Raw genomic sequence first — 21,098 nt, 5'->3', positions numbered from 1 at the left:
TACAGATTAGACATACCCCCAGTGTCACAAAACACATTGGGACCAGTCTGTTGGCACACTGCAGGAGCTATAAAGTGCTAAAGATTTCTTTTTGTACCACTCCTACAAAATTGTTATTTTGGGTATTTTTTTTTTTTTACTCAGAAAAGTTCATTTAGCCCATATCTATTTTTTGCCTTCTTAAAAATAGAATATTTTAAATATTATTGAAAGGGTCATGATGATTGAGAATGATTATTGTTATACAATTTACTTAAAGGACAATAAGTTGAAATCAGGAGACATAGATCCTACCTTGTTATGAACCTGTTGTGTCAGCAATCTCTGAACTGAGTTTTCCTGTCTACATTTCATTCCTTTACCTGTTTTATTCAGGTATTTACTCCAGAAAAGATGTAAAGTAGCCTTCAAGAAAGTTTGAAATACAAGATAGAATAAATGGGGGAGAAAAGGGAAAATAGAATGCAGGAAGGAACAAGTTGGAGCCTGGAAGAGTCTTAGTAGCATGTCTGCTACTCTGAGGGCCACTAATTTGAGCCAAGCTTCCTAGCAGCCAAAGTAGAAAGAGCAACCTGAGTTAGCTGCACTCTGTTGCTAAGGAGAAATACAACTATTTTTGATATAAAATCCAACAGGATTGTCTCCAGGGAGTTCCCCAGAGAAGACACAGGACATCCAATCCTATGAACAACATCCTTTCCACAAGCTGCGAAACACAAAAATGTTATAGATCTTTTTTAAAAAATAATCATCAGTCTGGGCTGCTAAAACCACAGTGACATGTCATTTCTATTTAGTGAACACAGCTCTGCAGAGAGGCGGGGAAACAATGCTCACTGGCCACCTGACCCTCCATCAGACTGGCTTCCATGGAATATTCTTCAATTGCCCTTCTCAAAACCACTTCCAGGCAAGGTTTTGATAAATAGTGCATGGTGGGAAGCTCAGTCTACATGCCCTTATGTGATTCCGTGTGCCCAAACACAGGCCTCCCATCTGGAGTCCTTGGAGGTCCTCTCAAGCTTTGTCATTCTCTCATTCTGTTCTGAGATGTTCAGAGACATTTGAGGTGTAACTATTAGACCTTTATTCTTACTTAAAGTAGGTCTAAACTGCTTCTGTCCTGTGCTTCAGTGGTGACTGTCAATTCTTCTATTTCAAAATGTTTGCTTTTTGTTACTTTTACTTTATAATTAGCTGTGCTTCTCAGGTCTCAGCATCCTCAGCCATGTGTTCCCCACAGAGTCTAGAGGGCTGCCCCAGGACATGCCCCAGCAAGCAATTAAGTCTGTTCAAATTGTATAGCAATAGAGGAGATGGGCTCTGGAGAGGGCCTCTTCTGTGGAGCATATTAGATGGACTTTCTGGCACCTTTGGTTGCTCCATAGCCATTTCCTCGCCTTTTCTTTTCCTTTGTTGTTTTTTTGTTTTAGTGAAATAACATTCACAGTTGCAGCTATATTCTGGAGGATTAAAACTACCACAAAACCAACATCTGGAGAGGTTGCTTGTTATTCAACTAAATTCTTTTGGGATTAATTTTCTGACAAATAACCCTTACCACAGTGTGGTGCAGCAAGTAGTATGGAACAGAGACTGGGAAACGTCACATCCCAGTTTTGCCCCAACCGATGATGCAACCTTGGGCAACCTTTTGGCTTCAGCTTCTTAGTCTAAAAATTTGGATCTTAGTACTCCTTTGTTTGGGTATTGTGCTTCTTAGGTGAATTCAGGCTTATGGATTCGTACTTATGCTTAGAACTTCTTATTTATATAAGAAGTGCTATAGAATTGATTAAGATAATTAAATGCCATTCTTGTGTTCCACTTCTTATATCCCAATGCTGAAATGATCCCAATGTCAGTCATTAACTCTTTCAATCCACTAGAGGGCCTGTTTCTGGCAGAGCCCAGCACTGATGTAGGTTTATGAAGATTTGAACTATAAGGAGTTAGGATTTTCTCGCAGGTTTCAGGCTCTTGCCCTATTTTTTATTTGATGCCCAAATTCTACCCTGATTCCACTCTGTGCTAAGAATGGACAGCATCATCTCTCAGACCACTGGTAAATTCATATTATGTATTGCACACTTCATAAATCTCTTTCATTTAATTCTTTCTTGAATTAGGAATATAATGTTTTGGTATAAATATCCTTTTTTTTCAAATTTCTGCTTGACTACAACAAACTCAGATCTTATACGTGATGATTAACAACTAATTAGCTAAACACATCAGAAGAACATTAAAAAAATAGTCAGGAATCTTATTTCTCCTAAGTTGACTGATTTCCCCCCACCCCCGCCACACACACACCTGAACTATTGGCTATCATATAGCTTCATCTTAAATTAAAATTAAAAGGTAATGATGTTCTGGCCTTTTAGCTAAAATCTAGTATAAAATTCAGAGACACTGTCAATAAAATTTTAGAACTTTTACAGGACTTACAGTATAACTTTTGGAAAGTTACAAGGTAGCGTGATCAAGGAAGAACTTACAAAAATAGCATTAAAAATAATTATTTTAAGCTTCTGAAATGTAGGGTTTAAACAAGAATGGGAAGTTATGATCCACGTATGTATGATATGTCAAAATACATTCTACTGTCATGTAATGCTAAAAAGAACAAATTTTAAAAAAACTACAGAAAACAAATATAGGGTTTAAATTTGTTTTTTATTTCAAAGTGACTGAATCAATAAATTGATGAAATTAATAAAACAAGTTCAAATCTGTCCTTAAGTTAGTGCCTTAACTTTCAGTAGAAGATTTTAGTGTGAACATAACTTCCTTAGAGTACCTTTGTTTATCCTCCCCTGAGGGACAGTGGCATTGGTATTATTATTTGAAGGATGAGGCATAAGTAGAATAAAACTGAGACACTAAAAGCAAAAGAATAAGGTGGGTGGTTCCGAAAGAGAAAAGGTAATGGGTTACATTAGTGCTTCTCAGGCTTTGATTGTGACAGACCTGAGAATCCGGTGGAAACGCAAGTTCTGACTCAATGCCCCAGGACAGGTCAGTACCTGCGATTTGAAACAGAACCTTCTGAGCTCTCTCCTGAGTCTGCCCTTGGACTTTCTTGTTTGTTTTCGTTTTTGTGTTTTGTTTTAGAGACAGATAACTTGCTATGTTGTCCAGGCTGGCCTCAAACTCCTATACGCAAGCAATCCTCCCACTTCAGTCTCCCAAATAGCTGGGATTATAGATGTGCACCACCACTGCCCTGGTCTTTGTCTTTTCATTCACTCTCTGGAGGAATGGCCAGTTGGAATTTGAAAAGTACTTTAAGATTCTGCATCCTATAAGTACCAAAGCACTATGAGACCTGAGCTCCCACCAGACCTTCTGCTGCCAGAAAAAGCTGTGACACTTTTCTTGCTTTCTCCTGGAAACCTCAGGAAGGATGTTTGCCATCATGGAGTTTCTTCTGCTCTCAGAACATGTGTAGTCCTCTGGTCTCAGCATTCTCAGCCGTTTGGTCCCCCAGCATCTAGAGGGCTGCCCAGGACACTCCCCAGCAAGCTTTCCTATAGCAGTTTTTCTCCAGTTTCTAGAAATTTCATAGTTCTTTTCTCTTTAAACATTATCTTTGTCCTGTATTTTCTTCTCCAATCTCTCTGGGAGTTATATATTTAATATTCTCACTGTGGCCCTGCAGTCTTTAATTTTAATTGTTCTTTTTACCATTTTCCATCCTGCTCACTTCTAGGCAAGTTTCTCTGCTGTATCATCCATTTCCTAAGCTGTTTTAATCTATTATCTCACCTGCCTGATGATTTTTTTTTATTTCAACAAGTATCTTTCTAATCCCAGAAGTATTCCTAGAAAATTTTTCCAAATCTGCCAGTTCATTACTGGGGATTTTTGTTTGTTTGTTTGTTTGTTTTGTTTTGTTTTAATATGCTTGTCTCTGAAACTGCATCTTAAAAAAAAAAAAAAGTGCTGGGGATTAAACCCAGGGCCCACATGAGCTAAGCAAGAATTCTATCACCGAGCTCCATCTCCAGCCATGATATTTCATCCTTTAAAACATTTTGTGCAAAACTGCTCAAAATCTGTTTCTGGTGGTCTTAACCTCTGCAACTCCTGGTTTCTGAAATTTGCTGAGTCTCATGTCTGCTGACGCTCATACAGTGACCTGCCAAACCATATGCACACCCAAACTTTAGGGGCAGCATTTGATCATGGATCAATGCCTGTGCAAGGCAGAGGAAAGAAGTAAGATTGGGGAAATGGAAAAGTCACAGTGCCATGATGTCCCGATGGAGCCTCAGCCATGCTGGTGGGCACTATGGAGTGTGAGATCCAGAAGGAGCTGCACCTGTGGGCCATCTACAGCTAGGTGGCAAGGCATCTCTATAGAGATCTAATTATCACTTCTCCCTGGTCCACACTTGCTTTGCTGAGCTCATTGCTTATCCTTATCTCTGGAAGGCCTTGGAAGGTCTCAGAGCCTGATTAAGGGGAGCTGTTTCCCCAGAGAGTTTTGTCTCTGCAGAGAAAGGTGCTCCCCATTCAGGACCCAACCAGCCCCCTTCACCCTTCTCACTGAGGATTTCTGTGATGGCTTCTATCCAGCACTTCTTGGCTGCTGCCAACTCTGCACCCCACACTATCTGGGGCCCTGAACTCTCCACCTGCTCTTGGGCACACCTGTTCCAATGTCCACCCCCTCCCCACCTTGGTCCCTGGCTATGTTACTCAGGACACAGCTCTGGAATATTTGAGGGCTGAGGGGACAGATCTGGAACCCTCCTGGCTTTGATAGCAGCTAAGCTTCCTGTTAGGCATTCCCCATTAGTTGTGATGCTCAAGCAGCCATTCTGCTTCTCAATTATAGTAAATTCCATCTGTGCTCATGATAAAGTACTTTGTGATATGTTTTACGAAGTTATTTCATTCTTGATGCTATTTATAGATCTTTATTGTAGCATGGAACAAATGGAATTAAGAGCAGCATTTGCATTTGCACATATTCTTTCTATCTTAGTGCTAAGAATCACTGTAAGTACCACAGAAGAATGTTTGTTCCTTTTAAGCCTGGTTTTTCTGAAGCTTAAGAAAAGCAGTAGAGTTTTGTATTTACATTTGCTTAAATGAAGTCATCTTTATGTTCTTCTTTGAATTCAGAACTATTCAAAGCCAGTAATCTTATCAGTATTTTATTAACTGATACTTATAGACCATGTCTCAAAACATACCAAAGCAGGAATTCAGGGAGTTTGGATTATTTATTTCTTTGGTCATTCTAAAACAAAGCAATCAGATTGGCTTGAGTCCTTCCTCCCCCGCCGCCCCCCCCCACCCGCCTCCTCCCTCCCCCTGCCTTCCTTTCTTTCTCCTTTCTCCTATCTTCACCTCACTCTTTCTCTCTGTTGTTGGGGTGGCCTGTAAACATAGCCAGAGGCACAATAAGGATTACAGATAATTTAACCTTTCAAAAACATTAAGTGAAACAAGACTTTACATTGAAGTATTAATTTGAAGCTATATTAAATTGTCACTTCAAGCCTCTAAAAAAAAAATGAGTGAAACGTGATAATAACAGCAATTTCCGAAAGCCAGAGCCCAGGTTCACACTATCACGTGGAGATATAAATATTTATCTGTTGGAGCACATCACTTAGAACCCTCTCTGCTGAAGCCTTCAGTCAGCTGTGAATCTTTTAATGGCATTTCATTTTGCATGAGAAGAGCAACAAATCAGGGATTCATAATACTTGTTATTCTCAGTGACTGCCTAAGAGCAAAGAGAACTGAGATCTTGTGGCTGTTAACATTTTATGTTTTTGAAAGTCTGCTTCCATGATGTCAATTTATCAGTGCATCACAGTTGTAACAAGCCCACAGTTATACCAGAAAAAGTTCTAAGGAAACCAAGGAAGAAAGAAATTTTGCCTCTATTGATGATACCATGACATCACTTATAAATGCATTTTTTAAAAGAAGACAGAAAACAGTAATAGCTGTTAATGTTGAAACCAGCATTTACAGACCAAACATAACCAGCAAATATAAGTTTCTAAGAACACTCTTAGAAAAAAACAGAAGCCCCTGCATGATAAATAACTGAAAGAGGTGACATGATGTGCCCTGCTATGAAAATAAAAGGGTGAACAATGCATAATAAAAACAATTTTTAAAATGCAAACATAGCTAATGCAATGAATTTAATGTGGAAAATATGGAAGCTGACCCCCAAAACAATTGTGATTGATTGATTGATTGATTGATTTGACTGCATATAAAGAGTATAATAAGAATAGATGATAATCAAGTTCACTTTTTAAAATTTGGAACTAAATATTCAGCATCTATTCAAAGGAAAGCTTAGTGTTATTGTTGCATTATAAGCATCTGAAAGTCACTGCTACAGGCCAGATGCGGTGGCTCACGCCTGTAATCCCAACAGTTTGGGAGGTTTAGGCAAGGAGGATCGCAAGTTCCAAGTCAGCCTCAACAACTTAGTGAAGCTCTAAGCAATTTAGTGAGACCCTGCCTCAAAATAAAAAAGTAAAAGGGGCTGGGGGTGTGGCTCAGTGGTTAAGTGCCCCTGGGTTCAATCCCTGGTACCAAAAAAAAAAAAAAAGTTTGAAAGTTATCACTACAGATTCCAGAAAGGGACTTCTTTGATGTTGGAAAAGAACTTTGCTGCAAGAGACCTAGGGAGCATTGTACCACAGAAAGCAATGTGTGGGGTGGAGGAAAGCCGGATCTGAGGAGCCACTGACAGGAGCGCTCTTGAATATTACACAAATGTGCCTGTCCTTTCCCTGGAGAATAATCTCTAGTCTAATGTGTGCTCCTAATTTCAGGCCACACATGTGATACAATGGCCAGTGTTGCTAAATGTTGGTCCAACAGGGGCCTAATCTCCTTTGATGGTACCTGTTGAGCCTATAAATTGAAACGTTGGTACAACAGGTAGCAAACCCCATTTTGATTATGCCTTTTTGCCAGTGGAGAAGGAGTACCTGGTAGCTACAAGAAGACAGTGGTTGAACATGGAAGAAATATTTGTACTTTTCTTAAAAAGTAATCTTGAGGATTAAATAGTTACTTTTCCATTCTTACAATATAGAAATTAATCTTGCAGAAGGGAGAAAGCAGCCATCCTTAGATTGTCTTGTAATTGAATCAGTAATGTTAAAAGGAAGTGGATAGATGCTGAGAATATTTTTAACTTATGAAAAAATGCTCATGCTAAATAATAGATTATTAAAAGCATAAAATTATGGTGCCCCCAGTGCAGCCTTATTATTTTTGAAGCACTTATTGTCAAGTTATTTTGTTAATTTGTTTGTGATGTTTAAGTTCTTAAAGGGAACAGTCTCAGTTGTGAGCCTAAAAGTATCAGAAGGTAGAAATAATGTTTTTATGTTTCTTGTCTATGTACAAAATATTACTTACTTGATACACAGATACATCAACATACCCAACATTATTCATTTTTGGAAGGTATTTTATGGAGATTCCTTAAAACTTAGAGTTTGCATCATGCATTTAAAATAAAACCATTTCTCAGAGATCATTTTAGGATCCCATCTGGTGCTCCTGGAAGTCTCCCTCCCTCCCTTCCTGCCTGCCTTCCTTCTTCCTTCCCAACTCCATTACCCCCTAAACCCCCAGGTCTTGCTCACGTTATTCTTCTTTTTCCTGCTTAAGCCATCCGCAGTCCCTGTGTCCCTCTCTTCCTGTTCTTAGAGAGGGGCATCTTAAAAACAGCATGTTTCTCTCCTGTTCAAATGGAGGGCCCCCTAAGTACCACATCTAAGCAGTATTAAAACAGAAGACCCCTTCTCCTCTGCAGGGGTGAAAATAGGAAGGAATCAAGGGCAGGGAGCAGACAGTCTTGGATTGCTGTGATCCTGCAGTTTAAAGAGGTCATTATTTATCAGTTTTATAAGTTCACACATTCTTGGGGAAGTTGGGACAATTTTAAGTGTGGATTCTATAGAAACCATTGAGCATTATTCTTTGGTCTTATTTAGCAATAAATTGTATCAGGAATTCTATGATTCATCTCTCCCTCCTTCCCTTAAAGTTGTATTCCTCATGTGTGGCTTTATGGTGCAGAGAGTGCTGAAACACCCAGCAGTGCAGTTTCTCCAGACAGTAAAAGCTCTAGAACATCCGCATTCCTTTCCAAGTTTACCCCTAGGTTAACCATGCAACAGTGGTTTTTATAAGATTAACATCCTTAAAGAATTATTTTGTGATACCTTCTTTTTCTCCTTTTATGATTGCCATATGCCTTTAACTACCCCCATCCCCCACATTTTTCTCATATCATATTCTTCATTTATCATAGCCATCATGCATCATGATAAAAACTCCTGGGCTTGTCTTTCATCACAAATCACGTTGGATTTTCTTCTGTTTTCAAATTCCAGAATCTTCACATTTACAACAGAGGTGAAAGTCATGGTATTAATTACGAACATAGTGGAGAATGTAGGCATCTGTAAGAAAAGTCTTAGGTTACTTTTTAAATTAGTTCCATTCATTTATTTGTCTAAGTCATTTATTAAGTACCCTTACATGCTACATCCCACCCACTAAGCACAGGAGATCTTACATTGAATAAAATTGACACAGTGTTACCTTTATGAAACTTATAATTGGCATGGAAACCTCATTAAACTAATTTAATTCTGTGAGTGTGAAATTCAATAGAAAGATTGTTGACTGGATATGATAAGCTTGGGAGGTACTAATAGAAATGCCTGTAACAGTATAGAATGGGATGAGAGAGCCTGCCGAGGTTGAGGCCCTGAGGAAATCCCACATTTCATGGGCACATAGAGGAGGCAGAATTGACCAACAGGTCGGAAAAGGGTTGAAAGAATGAAAGGAAGAAAACCAGGAGAACAACATGGTATCTCAGAAGCCAAGGAAGAACATCAGTCAGGAAAGATCCTAAACAAGAGGGTCACTTGCTCAGAGAAACACTGAGAAGCATCTATACCCCGATATTTGACCACTTGAGCGTCGCTGATGATCTTAGTGAGAGTAGTCACACTGAAGAGGAGGAGGGCACAATTCAGGAAGCAGTGTGTTCCAGAATGGATGGGAGATAAGGAAGAACCAAAGTGTAGACAGATCTTACAACAAGTTGTGAGAGAGAAAAAGTGACACCATAGATGAAGAGATGTGAGGTTAAAGAAAAGATTTTGTTTACTTTTATTTTTATTATAAAAATTTTCAAACATTCAGAAAATTGGTAGCTTATACACATCATCAAGGATTTAACAACTGACATTTTACCATGTTCACATTATTTTGGTTTTATGCTGAATTATTTCAAAGTAAATGGCAAACACTATTCCCTCTATGAATACTTTAATATACTTCTCTGAAATATATCTTATCACACTAACAACATAGACAGTTAATTCCTGATATCACCAGATACCCAGCGAGTAGAGTTCTCACATGTCCCCAGCTATTCTTACAAGGCCTGTCCAGTCACTGCCAGACAGTTCTTCGTGTCACTGAATCCCTAGTTGAGGGAGTGTTTTGATTTTTGTACTTGTTTTATGCTGAGAAGCTACCAGTGGAGGGACACAGGTTGAGGCTCCTGGGCTGGGAGTGGATGATGTCTGAAAACCCAATGAGGTAGATCCCAGGATGAGCACAGAGACTGGTCGTTAGGAAGGAGCTCCACCATCACCCCTCCCACTAGAGCATGAGGTGGGCTGTGGAGCCACCCTGCAGCTGCTGGGAGATTTGGCAACAGGAAACCAAGAATGTAAACTTCTGGGTGTGAATTTTATTCCCACCGCTGAAGGATAAGGTACATAGGGATGAGAACCAAGTCTGTTCCCCACTGTATGGTTGGCACCACTCAGTGGTAGGCATTTAATGGATGTTTAATAAGCATTTTTAATATGAATTTATGAATGGATATTAAGAGCTGGGGGGTTAAGGTTTGAGGAAAACATTAAAAGTTTGAATTACAAATAATATTTCCATACTACTTTTAATGCTTCAGGCTCTGTTCTAAGAATTTTGTAATCAATTTAGTTATCACAGAGACACTATGCATTAAGTACTATTCTTACCCCTATTTTCCAGATGCAGAGAGGTTGAATAACTCTTACCCAAGTTCACAAAGCTAGTGATTGGTGTTGAGGGCCCAGCTAAAGCCATGAGCATGAATTTACAATCTCCCTGGTTTGGGGATCACCTCTAGCACTCTCTACGTGCAGGAGTCCTTGTAGATATGCCCACTTGTGTTAGGAGTTTGTGTGTGGCATCTCCATAGTCAGCAGGTGCAAATTTAACAGACTTTTTTTCATTAACTCCTGCACATAGCAGCATGTCATGATGAAGTACAGTGGACCCCAACCCTGGCTTCACAGCCCCAGCTCACTCTTCCTTTACTAAAAGGCAGCAGTAAATCCTTTTTCTAGTATCCCCACACACAAATACAGTGAATGGGTAGAATTTTCTGTTCCACAAAATTTTGACCTTTCAGTGCTCTCTAAACTTTTAATACCAACTACATCTTGGCAGCGTTGAATTCTAATAGGTAGGCTTTGATATGATCTATGGCTTTGTACATGTGTATACACTCAGGAGTTTGAAGTTCATTTAATGTATATTTTTCAAGATGTTCACCAAAGAGCCCCACAGGTAAGCCACATCTTTGAGAACAAGTACACGTTGACACGTTGATGGAGTAGATGAAATCTGATCTGATTTTTCATTGTAGAAATGTATCTAATTGTAAAGGTAGAAAAGTTATAGAATGTAATCTGTATGGGGTGTTTTTCCCTTAAAAAAAATTGTCCATGATGTCCTCTATAACACTGGAAGGACTGCTTTAATGTATTCAGCATGATCATGGTTAGCATCCACTGTGAGCCAGGCATTCTGAGACTCTGCAGAGGTTTTAATCAAAGAGACATTCTCCACTGGCAGGACTTCTTACTGGTTGTCCAGGATGAGAATTCTATGAGCAGCCAATGCCCAGGGCAGTGGCGAATCTTATGGGCCTGAAATAACTACCACACACACAAAGAAAAATACTTACCACAGAATCCCTCTCGGAGCATACCTCCAAGACAGGGCTGGCTTTGGAGCCAAAACTCCAAAATAGGAATAACATTAAAATTTCTTTCTTCTTCTCCTTCTCCTTCTCCTTCTCCTTCTTCCTCTTCCTCTTCCTCCTCTTACTCCTCTTCCTCCTCCTCTTCTTTTTTTTTTTTTTTTTTGTATGAGGATTGAACCCAGGGGTGCTTATTTACCGAGTCACATCCACAGCCTGTTTTTATTTTGCATTTTAAGACAGGGTCTATCTAAGTTGCTGAGACTGGCTTTGAACTTGTGATCCTTCTGTCTCAGCCTCCCAAGCTGCTGGGATTACAGGAATACACCCTGAGCCCAGATAAAATTTCTCAACAGGGTTATGAAGGAAAATTATTACCATTATCTGCAGCTGGAGGAAGACTTTATTTCAGTACACAGCTTTGCATGAGGTATTTTAACATACCGTTATTTGTCATCCCCACAGCCACCTTCAAGGTAGGATTATGGTACTTGTTTTCTGGGGAGGAAAAAAAAATGAAACTACAGTGCAGAGTGATTTAGTTCCTTACACAAGATTCCACAGCTAGTAAATGGCAACCTGAAGACATGCGTGCATGTCTCTCTAGTTTGCAAACCTTCCATCTTTTTACCTCACTTACACAGTAGAGATGCCAGCAATCTCTGTTAAGGCCCATTCGACCACCTTTCTCCAGGTGGGAAACAACAACCCTTTTTATTTTCTAGATCACATGTGAGACATTTTCTTCTCAGCCAAGCACTATCTCCCACCTGTTGTGCATTAGTAAAACTCAAGTGGATTTATTATGTTTTGAAAGGAAAGAAATAGAAAATGTTCTATTCATCTGATTTTAAATAACAAGCTAAGATGAAACTCGACTCAGAAAATACATCGAATTAAATATATAGCTCAATTATTGTCAGTAAGAAAAAGTGTGGTGCATAGCATGTTTAAAATTTGTCAAAACTCTGGGTGGCCAAAATTAAACCCAGATGCTGATGTTGTTCATCTTCAAAGATAAAAATTAAGGCTCTTTAATTCATAAGATAGTTAAATGTTAACAGTGTTTACCACTAAGAAGTTTGGTAGAACATCCTAATTATTTTTATTAAACGTTGATTGTAAAGGGAAAAAAAAAGAAAATTTCAAGCCATATAATTTTTATAAAGGATCAAAATTGCCCAAAATACAACCATTACCATTAGACAAGCATTCTTCTAGGCATTTCTGTATAAATATGCACAGTGTTTATGATGTGCACAATATAGGAATCATGGTATTCATGCTGTTTTTTATCCTGTAGATTTGACACACATGTCATGGATATAAAAGGGCTTTATGGGAATCTTCTTTTTCCCCATTTTAAAGAAAGAAAAATGTAGCATTCCTTTGAAAACCAGTTAATAAAGAGCTACTTTCCAGGAGAAGTAGCTCCATCTTGTGGCCCTTTGGGGTATTTTCATTAAAGACCTCCAGTCATGTTGTGTTTTTGCAACTCTTTTTTTTTAGTGTGTGTGTGTGTGTGGTGCTGCACACCCATCCCATGTTTTGGCAACAGTGTCAGCCCTGGAGCTTGTCCAGTAGACAGGATGGAAACCGCACAGGACCAAAGACTCCATCACTGTCTATGGAGCCAGTGTGAGCACCATGGTAGCCAGGGCCCCTTCACACCCCTGCTATTGTGAGCAATTTAACTCTAAGCCTTAATGTCTTGGTGAGCAACAGAAAGCCTATGCTTCTAACACAAGGCTTTCTACAATTTCCTATGCTTCTAACACAAGGCTTTCTACAATTTCCTCTAATCTTGACGTCAGCACCATTAAAGAAACTGACCTTAGTGACCAACTCACTTTCCCTCCACCACATAAAGTCAGGACTTCTGAAGTGGAAACAGAGGTAGAAGGGAATTTCAGAAAGGACCAATTGCTTGTGCTCATACCTTGCACCATCATATCAAAGTTTTTGACTTGACAAACTAGTTTAGAATGTTGTGGAAAAAATCTTTGCAGATAAAATTGAGTTTTCTAACCTGTGTCTGTATCTAATGGGTGAGTAGTACAAATGAGATCATTTTCTGTAAATAGATATTTAATAGTTGCAGGCTTTTGCCTTGTATAAGCACCTGAGGCGGAAAATTTGTGTTTAACATCTAAATGAGCATCTTTTGATTGGAGATTTCCTTTTTCTTTCTCTCCTGTGCAGTACATAGTGGAATGTCACGGCATCACCCTTCTTCCCCAGTTCTTGGGCATGTACCGGCTTAATGTTGATGGAGTTGAAATATATGTGATTGTTACAAGAAATGTGTTCAGCCACCGTTTATCTGTATATAGGAAATACGACTTAAAGGTAAGATTGACTGTATTTTCATTAAATGACTCAAGCTTATTCACTCATGTAATAAATGTTGTATTTGATTATAATGAGTGTTTAGGAGGCACTCAGAGCTTAAAACTACCAGGAAATTAGCAGTGCACTCCTTTGGGTAAAACAATCAGTGCTTACTGACTTACCAAAAGACACTGTACATATTAGAGATGTTGTATCTCTTTACTCAACATCAGCTGCCTACTGGGCACTGTCGTAGGTGCTGGGAATAGCATGATGAACAAAACAAACCAAATCTGCCCTCAAGGAGGTGGCATTCTGGCAGGTAAAGGCAGACAGTAAGAATAATAAGTAAGCTACATAGTCTATTAGGAAAGTGGCAAGTGTTTAGATAGAAACAAAGAGGGGAAGGGATGTAGGTTTAAATAGGGCATCAAGGAAGATTTAGCTGACAGGATGACATTAAAGAGACTTGAAGATGAAGGGATGAGCTAAAGGAAGAACATTCTTGGCCATAATCTTTGAAGACTTTTCCCCAAGACTTAGAGTGAGGAGGGCCGCAGGAAATTCAGAGAGTACAGTGATGTGTTCTGACTTCCAGAAACACTGACTCAGTGGAAGAATGCCCAAGTTAAAGACTGTCAATCTATGATCTGCCAATCCAGCTTGGGAGTCATTTTATAAATAAAATTTTATTGGAATGTTGCCCTGCCCGTTGTTTCTGTATTGTCTGTGGATACTTTTGCACTGTGATGGTGGAGTTGAGCAGTAACTATAAGGACCATTATAGACCACAAAGACTTGATTATCCTCTGACCCCTGGAAAAGTTTGCCTATCTCTGTTCTATAGCAGTTGGTACTCAAGATTTTTAGTCTTAGAACCCTTTCACACTCATAAAAGAAGCCCCCCAAAAAGCCTTTCCTTTATGTAGATTGTGTCTATAGAAATTTATAGTATTAGAAGTTAATATGAGAAATATTTGTTTTATTTTATTTTAAATAATAAGACCATTACACATTAACATATTTTTATGAAAACAAAAGGAAAAACTTAATGAGATAAGTAGCATTGCTTTACAATTTTTATAAATCTCTATAATGTCTGAATTAATATGGAATATCATATCTGATTGTGCTATCAGTTTAATGTGATGTTATTTGATTTCAGTAAAGGATGAAAATCTGACATTGCACAATAATGTAGTTGGGAAGGAAAAGGGTGTGTTTTAATGACTTTTTCACATAATTGTAGATATTCTTCTTTTATACTACATCAAAACTTGACTGTTGGTAAATTCTCAAAGTGTAGTTTCATTGTAGAATCTGATAGCATATCATTGAATATTTTGTGCTCTTTATATTAAAATCCATTGGTCTATTTGTACACATAGGTAATTTTCTGCCACATGTCATCAGGAACATATTTACTCCCTAAGTTATGTGGTTCTTCCAAATATTGGCACATTTCATTATTTTGTATCAAAAAAAGTCATATCAATATCATCACCAATCTCACTGGGAAAGTCTCATGTACTGGGAAGCTGGCAAACTCGAGGTAGATATCAGTTCTTCAAAATTCTGGTTTTCTCTTGAAAGCCCTTTTATCATTATCAACAAATTGTGAAATGAGAGCACATAGCTCCCCAGCACACACAGGAGTCTAGCAGCTTTGTTCACATTTGAGCAAACATTTGCCAGTCTCAGAGCTAAACAAATACAGATTGTCAGTTTTTCTTTCAAGTAAAAATATTGTTTCATGAAAAAGGTGGCTAGTTCAGCTCATAACTGAAACCATCACAGAAATGGTTCTTGAGAAACATTATTTCTTTGTAAACAAAAGTGCTTCATGCATACTTCCACACAGAATAGTGGAGGAGTATACTCCATGGTCAAGATCTAATGCAATTAATTTTAGTGCTTCATCAAGGACATTCTTAAGTGATGAGGTTTGTTTTGTTGTTTTTAAATGAGCAATATATCTAGTGCCTCTCTGTGCTTGATTTGGGCTAAGCTGCTGGCAGTTTTGTCCACTAATGTTTTTGCAGTATTCGTATAAATATCAAGACAACAAAAAGACAAGTAGTGTCTCAGTATTATAAAAGTACTCAGAATTACTAAAATCAGTTTCGACTCTACAGACTCCTATAAGAGACCCAGGTTTTCAGCCACACTGAGAAATGCTAGTCCTAGTGAAGGAAATCTAGGCTTATCTCCCAGACCCACTGGATCAACCTATCACATACAGCCTTGCCCTGTCTTGTTTCCAAGTCTTAGCTCAAGCCATTTTGTTTCCCTGGAATTGTCCCTTGGGAAATCCCAGCCACCCTCCAGGGCTCCTGCCCCACTGGCTCTTTCTTGAAGCCTTTGCAGAGCTGCTCAGCACATTCAGTCTGTGTGCTAATTTGACTGTCCCATGTCAGAAAGCCAGAGTGACCTCTAAAAACACTTATGCTAGGGCTTTCTTTTTGTGTGATGCTAGGAATTGAACTCAGGGCTTTTCCCATGCTGGGCAAGTGCTAGCCACTAAGTTATACTCCCTGCCCCACACATGTGTGGGTTTTATGAGTTGGTAGCTGTATGCAAGTTACTGAACCTTTATGAGTCTTAGTTTCTTCATCTGTTAAAACAGGGATGAGTTTACCTGTGTTTATGAGGTTGTTGGGAGGATTAAATGAGATACATATGTGTGCCATCCAGAGTAAGGCACAGCTGTTATCCCATCCATTTTGCTAGCATGTGAGCACCTTCAAGGTAGGCTGTTGTTGTTGTGTTTTTTTTGTTGTTGTTGTTGCAGTGCTGGGGATGAAACCCTGGGCTTCATACTTGCTATGCAAGCACTCTACCACTGAGCTGCATTTCTAGCCAATTCTATTTAATTTGGGGCCCCCAAAATGCCTAATTTGGGGCCTCCTACAAGTAGGCATCTAGTAAACATGTCTTGGTATAAGTTATAATTGTATATTGGATATTATTTTTTAAATTTTGCCTTACATTTCATAATTTCATCTCCCTAAATAAATTCTGCACAGTAGAAAGTTACAAGTTCAAGGCCAGCCTGAGCAACTTAGTGAGACTCTGTGTCAAAACAAAATATAGAAAGGGCTGGAGATTAGCTTAATTAATGGTAGAATACTTGTCTAGCATGCACAGCCTTGGGTTCAATTCCCAGTACTGCAAAATTAGATAAATAGATTGTGTGCTCCTCTGACTGTCCCCAAGCACCAGTAGCATTTTCTGTGCTGCATTGGTAAGGTCTCTCACATCCACAGTGCTGGGGACACTGGACATTAGGGGATGGACACTGATTCTGGGGGACTGCAGCTTGGTCTTGGCTTCCCGCCCGCCCCTTCAGCCCAAATGTCTTCATACGTGAATTTTAGGCCACTTGCATCCCTATCAACACCTGAGCTGCTCTGAATGACAGAGCTGGGAGCTACTTTCATTTTGCCCAAATCAAATATAAGGTCCCTCAATGGTTGGCTAACCTTAGTATTCCGAGGCAATAGCTGCAGTCTAGTTAACAAATAGTTTGACTGGCCTGTTGTAGCTCAGGTGTCTAGTGCAGGGTTAAGGGGGACCATCATTGATCTGTGATCTTTCTCCCACTTAGTCAGCAAATGCCTGCTGTGGGTAAAACATCCCAATAGAGTACAAAGAATAAGTAATGATTGTTGTGTTAACATATGTAGGAATATACTGGACCATTTGTGTCCCGGCTTCTCTTTTGAATTAAAATCTTCCACAAAAAAAGAAAGTCAAGAAAAGGGAAGTTTCTCTGCTTGAACTGTACCCCCTCCCCAAAGCCTCCCTGTTGGCATCTGGGGTGAATCTGGTTGTCTTGGACACCCAGAGCTCTGAGGAACAGTTTTGAAAACGTCTGCAGTAGACTAGACACTGCTGCGATCAAGGACTGTGTTTTCTTCCACTTTGTACCTTTCTGCTCAGCATAGGGCCTGGAACAAAAGAGGTACAAGTAAATGTGTGTCTTTGAAGGAATCTCCAAAGTAAAGGGATCAGTAAGTGCTCACAGGGGACTTGCTTAGGTGTGAGCAAGGAGAAACTGCCCCTCAGTAACTCTTAACACATGAGAGGAAACAGTGGGTGTTGTAGAGAAGGCAGTCCAAGGGTTAGGATGTGCCCTCATCCGGAAGATGTGATGCAGGGAAAAGGCACTTAATGCCCTGGCAGTCACCACAGCCAACTGATGACTGCCTTCCCCTTTGAAAATACTAAGACTAACTGATGTTTGACAATGAATGTAGTTTTAATCGAGTACTTAAGTTATTGCTCAAGTGATTGTCAGGTTTTCTGACTTCCACCAGATGGATATGAACCAGAGAAAGATGGACCAGGTAAGGACAACAGGGGTGGGGTTGAAGAAGAGTGTTCAGTAGATAAGAACACCTACAGGGAGGCCCCAGATGAGGCTGAGAGCTTTGTTGGGGAAGGAAGAGGAGCTCACTTGGAAGGAGCCTTGGAGCAGAACAGCACTCAATGAATTCTCAGCTCTGCCCATGACCATTTTCATATTTCATATGTTTGAGACTTGATGCCTGGTGTATGCACATTTTTTATTATTTCTTTGTGTTTCAGGGCTCTACAGTGGCTAGAGAAGCTAGCGACAAAGAAAAGGTAAGCCTTGTGCCGTTCTCAGTGTGTGCCTGGCCTTTGCTGGCTCCATCCCTCTAGTGTTAATTCTTTTTCTGCATCTTCCATCACTGTTTCTTCCCATTTCCTTCACATTTTTGAACTGAGGACTATTCTCCTTCATTTCCTTTCCTCAGATTATTGAATAATGAAATAGTTATTAGTTGTAAGTGTGATTGAAAAAAGCATTTCATGTGCTACATGTGCTGAAAACCTAGTTAACTAAATAGTGAGCTTAACAAGGATGGCATCTATAGCTCAGGATGCTCTCCTGCAGGTCCAGGAACCAGGTCCCCAAGGCCACTTTACCACTTACTACCTAGATGTGACCTTGAATAAATTTCTTGACCTTTCTAAGTCTTTATTTTCTCACCTGTAAAGTATTGGCTTGGAGGAGCTTCCAAAATCCTTTCCAACTAAGATAGGAAATAGGGCATGGTGTACACCTGTAATCCCAGCTACTCAGAAACCTGAGGCAGGAAGATCACAAGTTCAAGGCTAGCCTGGGAAACTTAGCAAAACCCTGTCTGGGGGTGGAGGCAGGAGGAAATTTTATATATATATACATATATGATTGCTTAAAAATTAGGAATAAAGAGAACATATTTTTAAAAATATTTTTCTGACTTGTGGTACAATAGGTAATATTTGAATCACATTTAGTTGATTAGACAAGATTAGAGGCATAGGCAACTTGAAGGGTCAGTTTGAATAAGAATTTGAATTTGAATTGAGAAATCGATTCCTATATGTAAATCTAAACTAACCCAAATCAACACATGCTTCAGAAGTGCCTTTTCTTTTTTTTTTTTATTGTTGGTTGTTCAAAACATTACATAGTTCTTGACATATCATATTTCACATTTTGATTCAAGTGGGTTATGAACTCCCATTTTTACCCCGTATACAGATTGCAGAATCACATCAGTTACACTTCCATTGATTTACATATTGCCATACTAGTGTCTGTTGTATTCTGCTGCCTTTCCTATCCTCTACTATCCCCCCTCCCCTCCCCTCCCCTCCCCTCTTCTCTCTCTACCCCCTCTACTGTAATTCATTTCTCCCCCTTGTATTATTTTTCCCTTTCCCCTCACTTCCTCTTGTATGTAATTTTGTATAACCATGAGGGTCTCCTTCCATTTCCATGCAATTTCCCTTCCCTCTCGCTTTCCCTCCCACCTCTTATCCCTGTTTAATGTTAATCTTCTTCTCATGCTCTTCGTCCCTACTCTGTTCTTAGTTACTCTCCTTATATCAAAGAAGACATTTGGCATTTGTTTTTTATGGATTGGCTGGCTTCACTTAGCATAATCTGCTCTAATGCCATCCATTTTCCTCCAAATTCTATGATTTTGTCATTTTTTAATGCAGAGTAATACTCCATTGTGTATAGATGCCACATTTTTTTTATCCATTCATCTATTGAAGGGCATCTAGGTTGGTTCCACAGTCTTGCTATTGTGAATTGTGCTGCTATGAACATCGATGTAGCAGTGTCCCTGTAGCATGCTCTTTTTAGGTCTTTAGGGAATAGACCGAGAAGGGGAATAGCTGGGTCAAATGGTGGTTCCATTCCCAGCTTTCCAAGAAATCTCCATACTGCTTTCCAAATTGGCTGCACCAATTTGCAGTCCCACCAACAATGAGCAAGTGTACCCTTTTCCCCACATCCTCACCAGCACTTGTTGTTGTTGGACTTCATAATGGCTGCCAATCTTACTGGAGTGAGATGGTATCTTAGGGTGGTTTTGATTTGCATTTCTCTGACTGCTAGAGATGCTGAGCATTTTTTCATGTGCTTGTTGATTGATAGTATGTCCTCCTCTGAGAATTGTCTGTTCAGGTCCTTGGCCCATCTGTTGATTGGGTTATTTGTTATCTTATTGTCTAATTTTTTGAGTTCTTTGTATACTCTGGATATTAGGGCTCTATCTGAAGTGTGAGGAGTAAAGATTTGTTCCCAGGACGTAGGCTCCCTATTTACCTCTCTTATTGTTTCTTTTGCTGAGAAAAAACTTTTTAGTTTGAGTAAGTCCCATTTGTTGATTCTAGTTATTAACTCTTGTGCTATGGGTGTCCTATTGAGGAATTTGGGGCCCGACCCCACAGTATGTAGATCGTAGCCAACTTTTTCTTCTATCAGACGCTGTGTCTCTGATTTGATATCAAGCTCCTTGATCCATTTTGAGTTAACTTTTGTGCATGGCAAGAGGAGGGGATTCAGTTTCATTTTGTTGCATATGGATTTCCAGTTTTCCCAGCACCATTTGTTGAAGATGCTATCCTTCCTCCATTGCATGCTTTTAGCCCCTTTATCAAATATAAGATAGTTGTAGTTTTGTGGATTGGTTTCTGTGTCCTCTATTCTGTACCATTGGTCCACCCGCCTGTTTTGGTACCAGTACCATGCTGTTTTTGTTACTATTGCTCTGTAGTATAGTTTGAAGTCTGGTATTGCTATACCGCCTGATTCACACTTCCTGCTTAGCATTGTTTTTGCTATTCTGGGTCTTTTATTTTTCCATATGAATTTCATGATTGCTTTCTCTATTTCTACAAGAAATGCTGTTGGGATTTTGATTGGGATTGCATTAAACCTATAGAGAACTTTTGGTAATATCGCCATTTTGATGATGTTAGTTCTGCCTATCCATGAACAGGGTATATTTTTCCATCTTCTAAGATCTTCTATTTCTCTCTTTAGGGTTCTGTAGTTTTCATTGTATAAGTCTTTCACCTCTTTTTCCCAAGTATTTTATTTTTTTTGAGGATATTGTGAATGGAGTGTTTTTCCTCATTTCCATTTCTGAGGATTTGTCGCTGATATACAGGAATGCCTTTGATTTATGCTTGTTGATTTTATATCCTGCCACTTTGCTAAATTCATTTATTAGCTCTAATAGTTTCTTTGTAGACCCTTTTGGGTCTGCTAGGTATAGAATTATGTCATCTGCAAATAGTGATAATTTAGGTTCCAGAAGTGCCTTTTCTTAACTATTCCATTTGAAAGATAGATTCAAGATTTTTGTTTAAACTTTCATTTTAAATTAAATTTTTAGCA

At 39.2% G+C, this 21,098-nt stretch overlaps 1 protein-coding gene across 2 annotated transcripts in view; it reads left to right on the top strand.

Moving 5' to 3' along the window:
* Window positions 1–21,098, top strand: part of PIP4K2A (phosphatidylinositol-5-phosphate 4-kinase type 2 alpha) — a 159,923-nt gene that overhangs the window by 113,973 nt on the left and 24,852 nt on the right. For both annotated transcript variants that reach the window (XM_081300457.1, XM_081300458.1), the window contains 2 exons: window positions 13,262–13,408; window positions 17,981–18,019. In XM_081300457.1, the coding sequence (XP_081156583.1) occupies window positions 13,262–13,408; window positions 17,981–18,019 (186 nt within the window). The remainder of the gene's footprint in view (window positions 1–13,261; window positions 13,409–17,980; window positions 18,020–21,098) is intronic.

The sequence above is a fragment of the Spermophilus citellus genome (genome assembly GCF_964194105.1).
Source record: "Spermophilus citellus genome assembly, chromosome: 6".
Lineage (NCBI taxonomy): Eukaryota > Metazoa > Chordata > Mammalia > Rodentia > Sciuridae > Spermophilus > Spermophilus citellus.
Note: the sequence above shows the minus strand (reverse complement) of the source record. Positions and strands in the feature narration are given on the sequence as shown.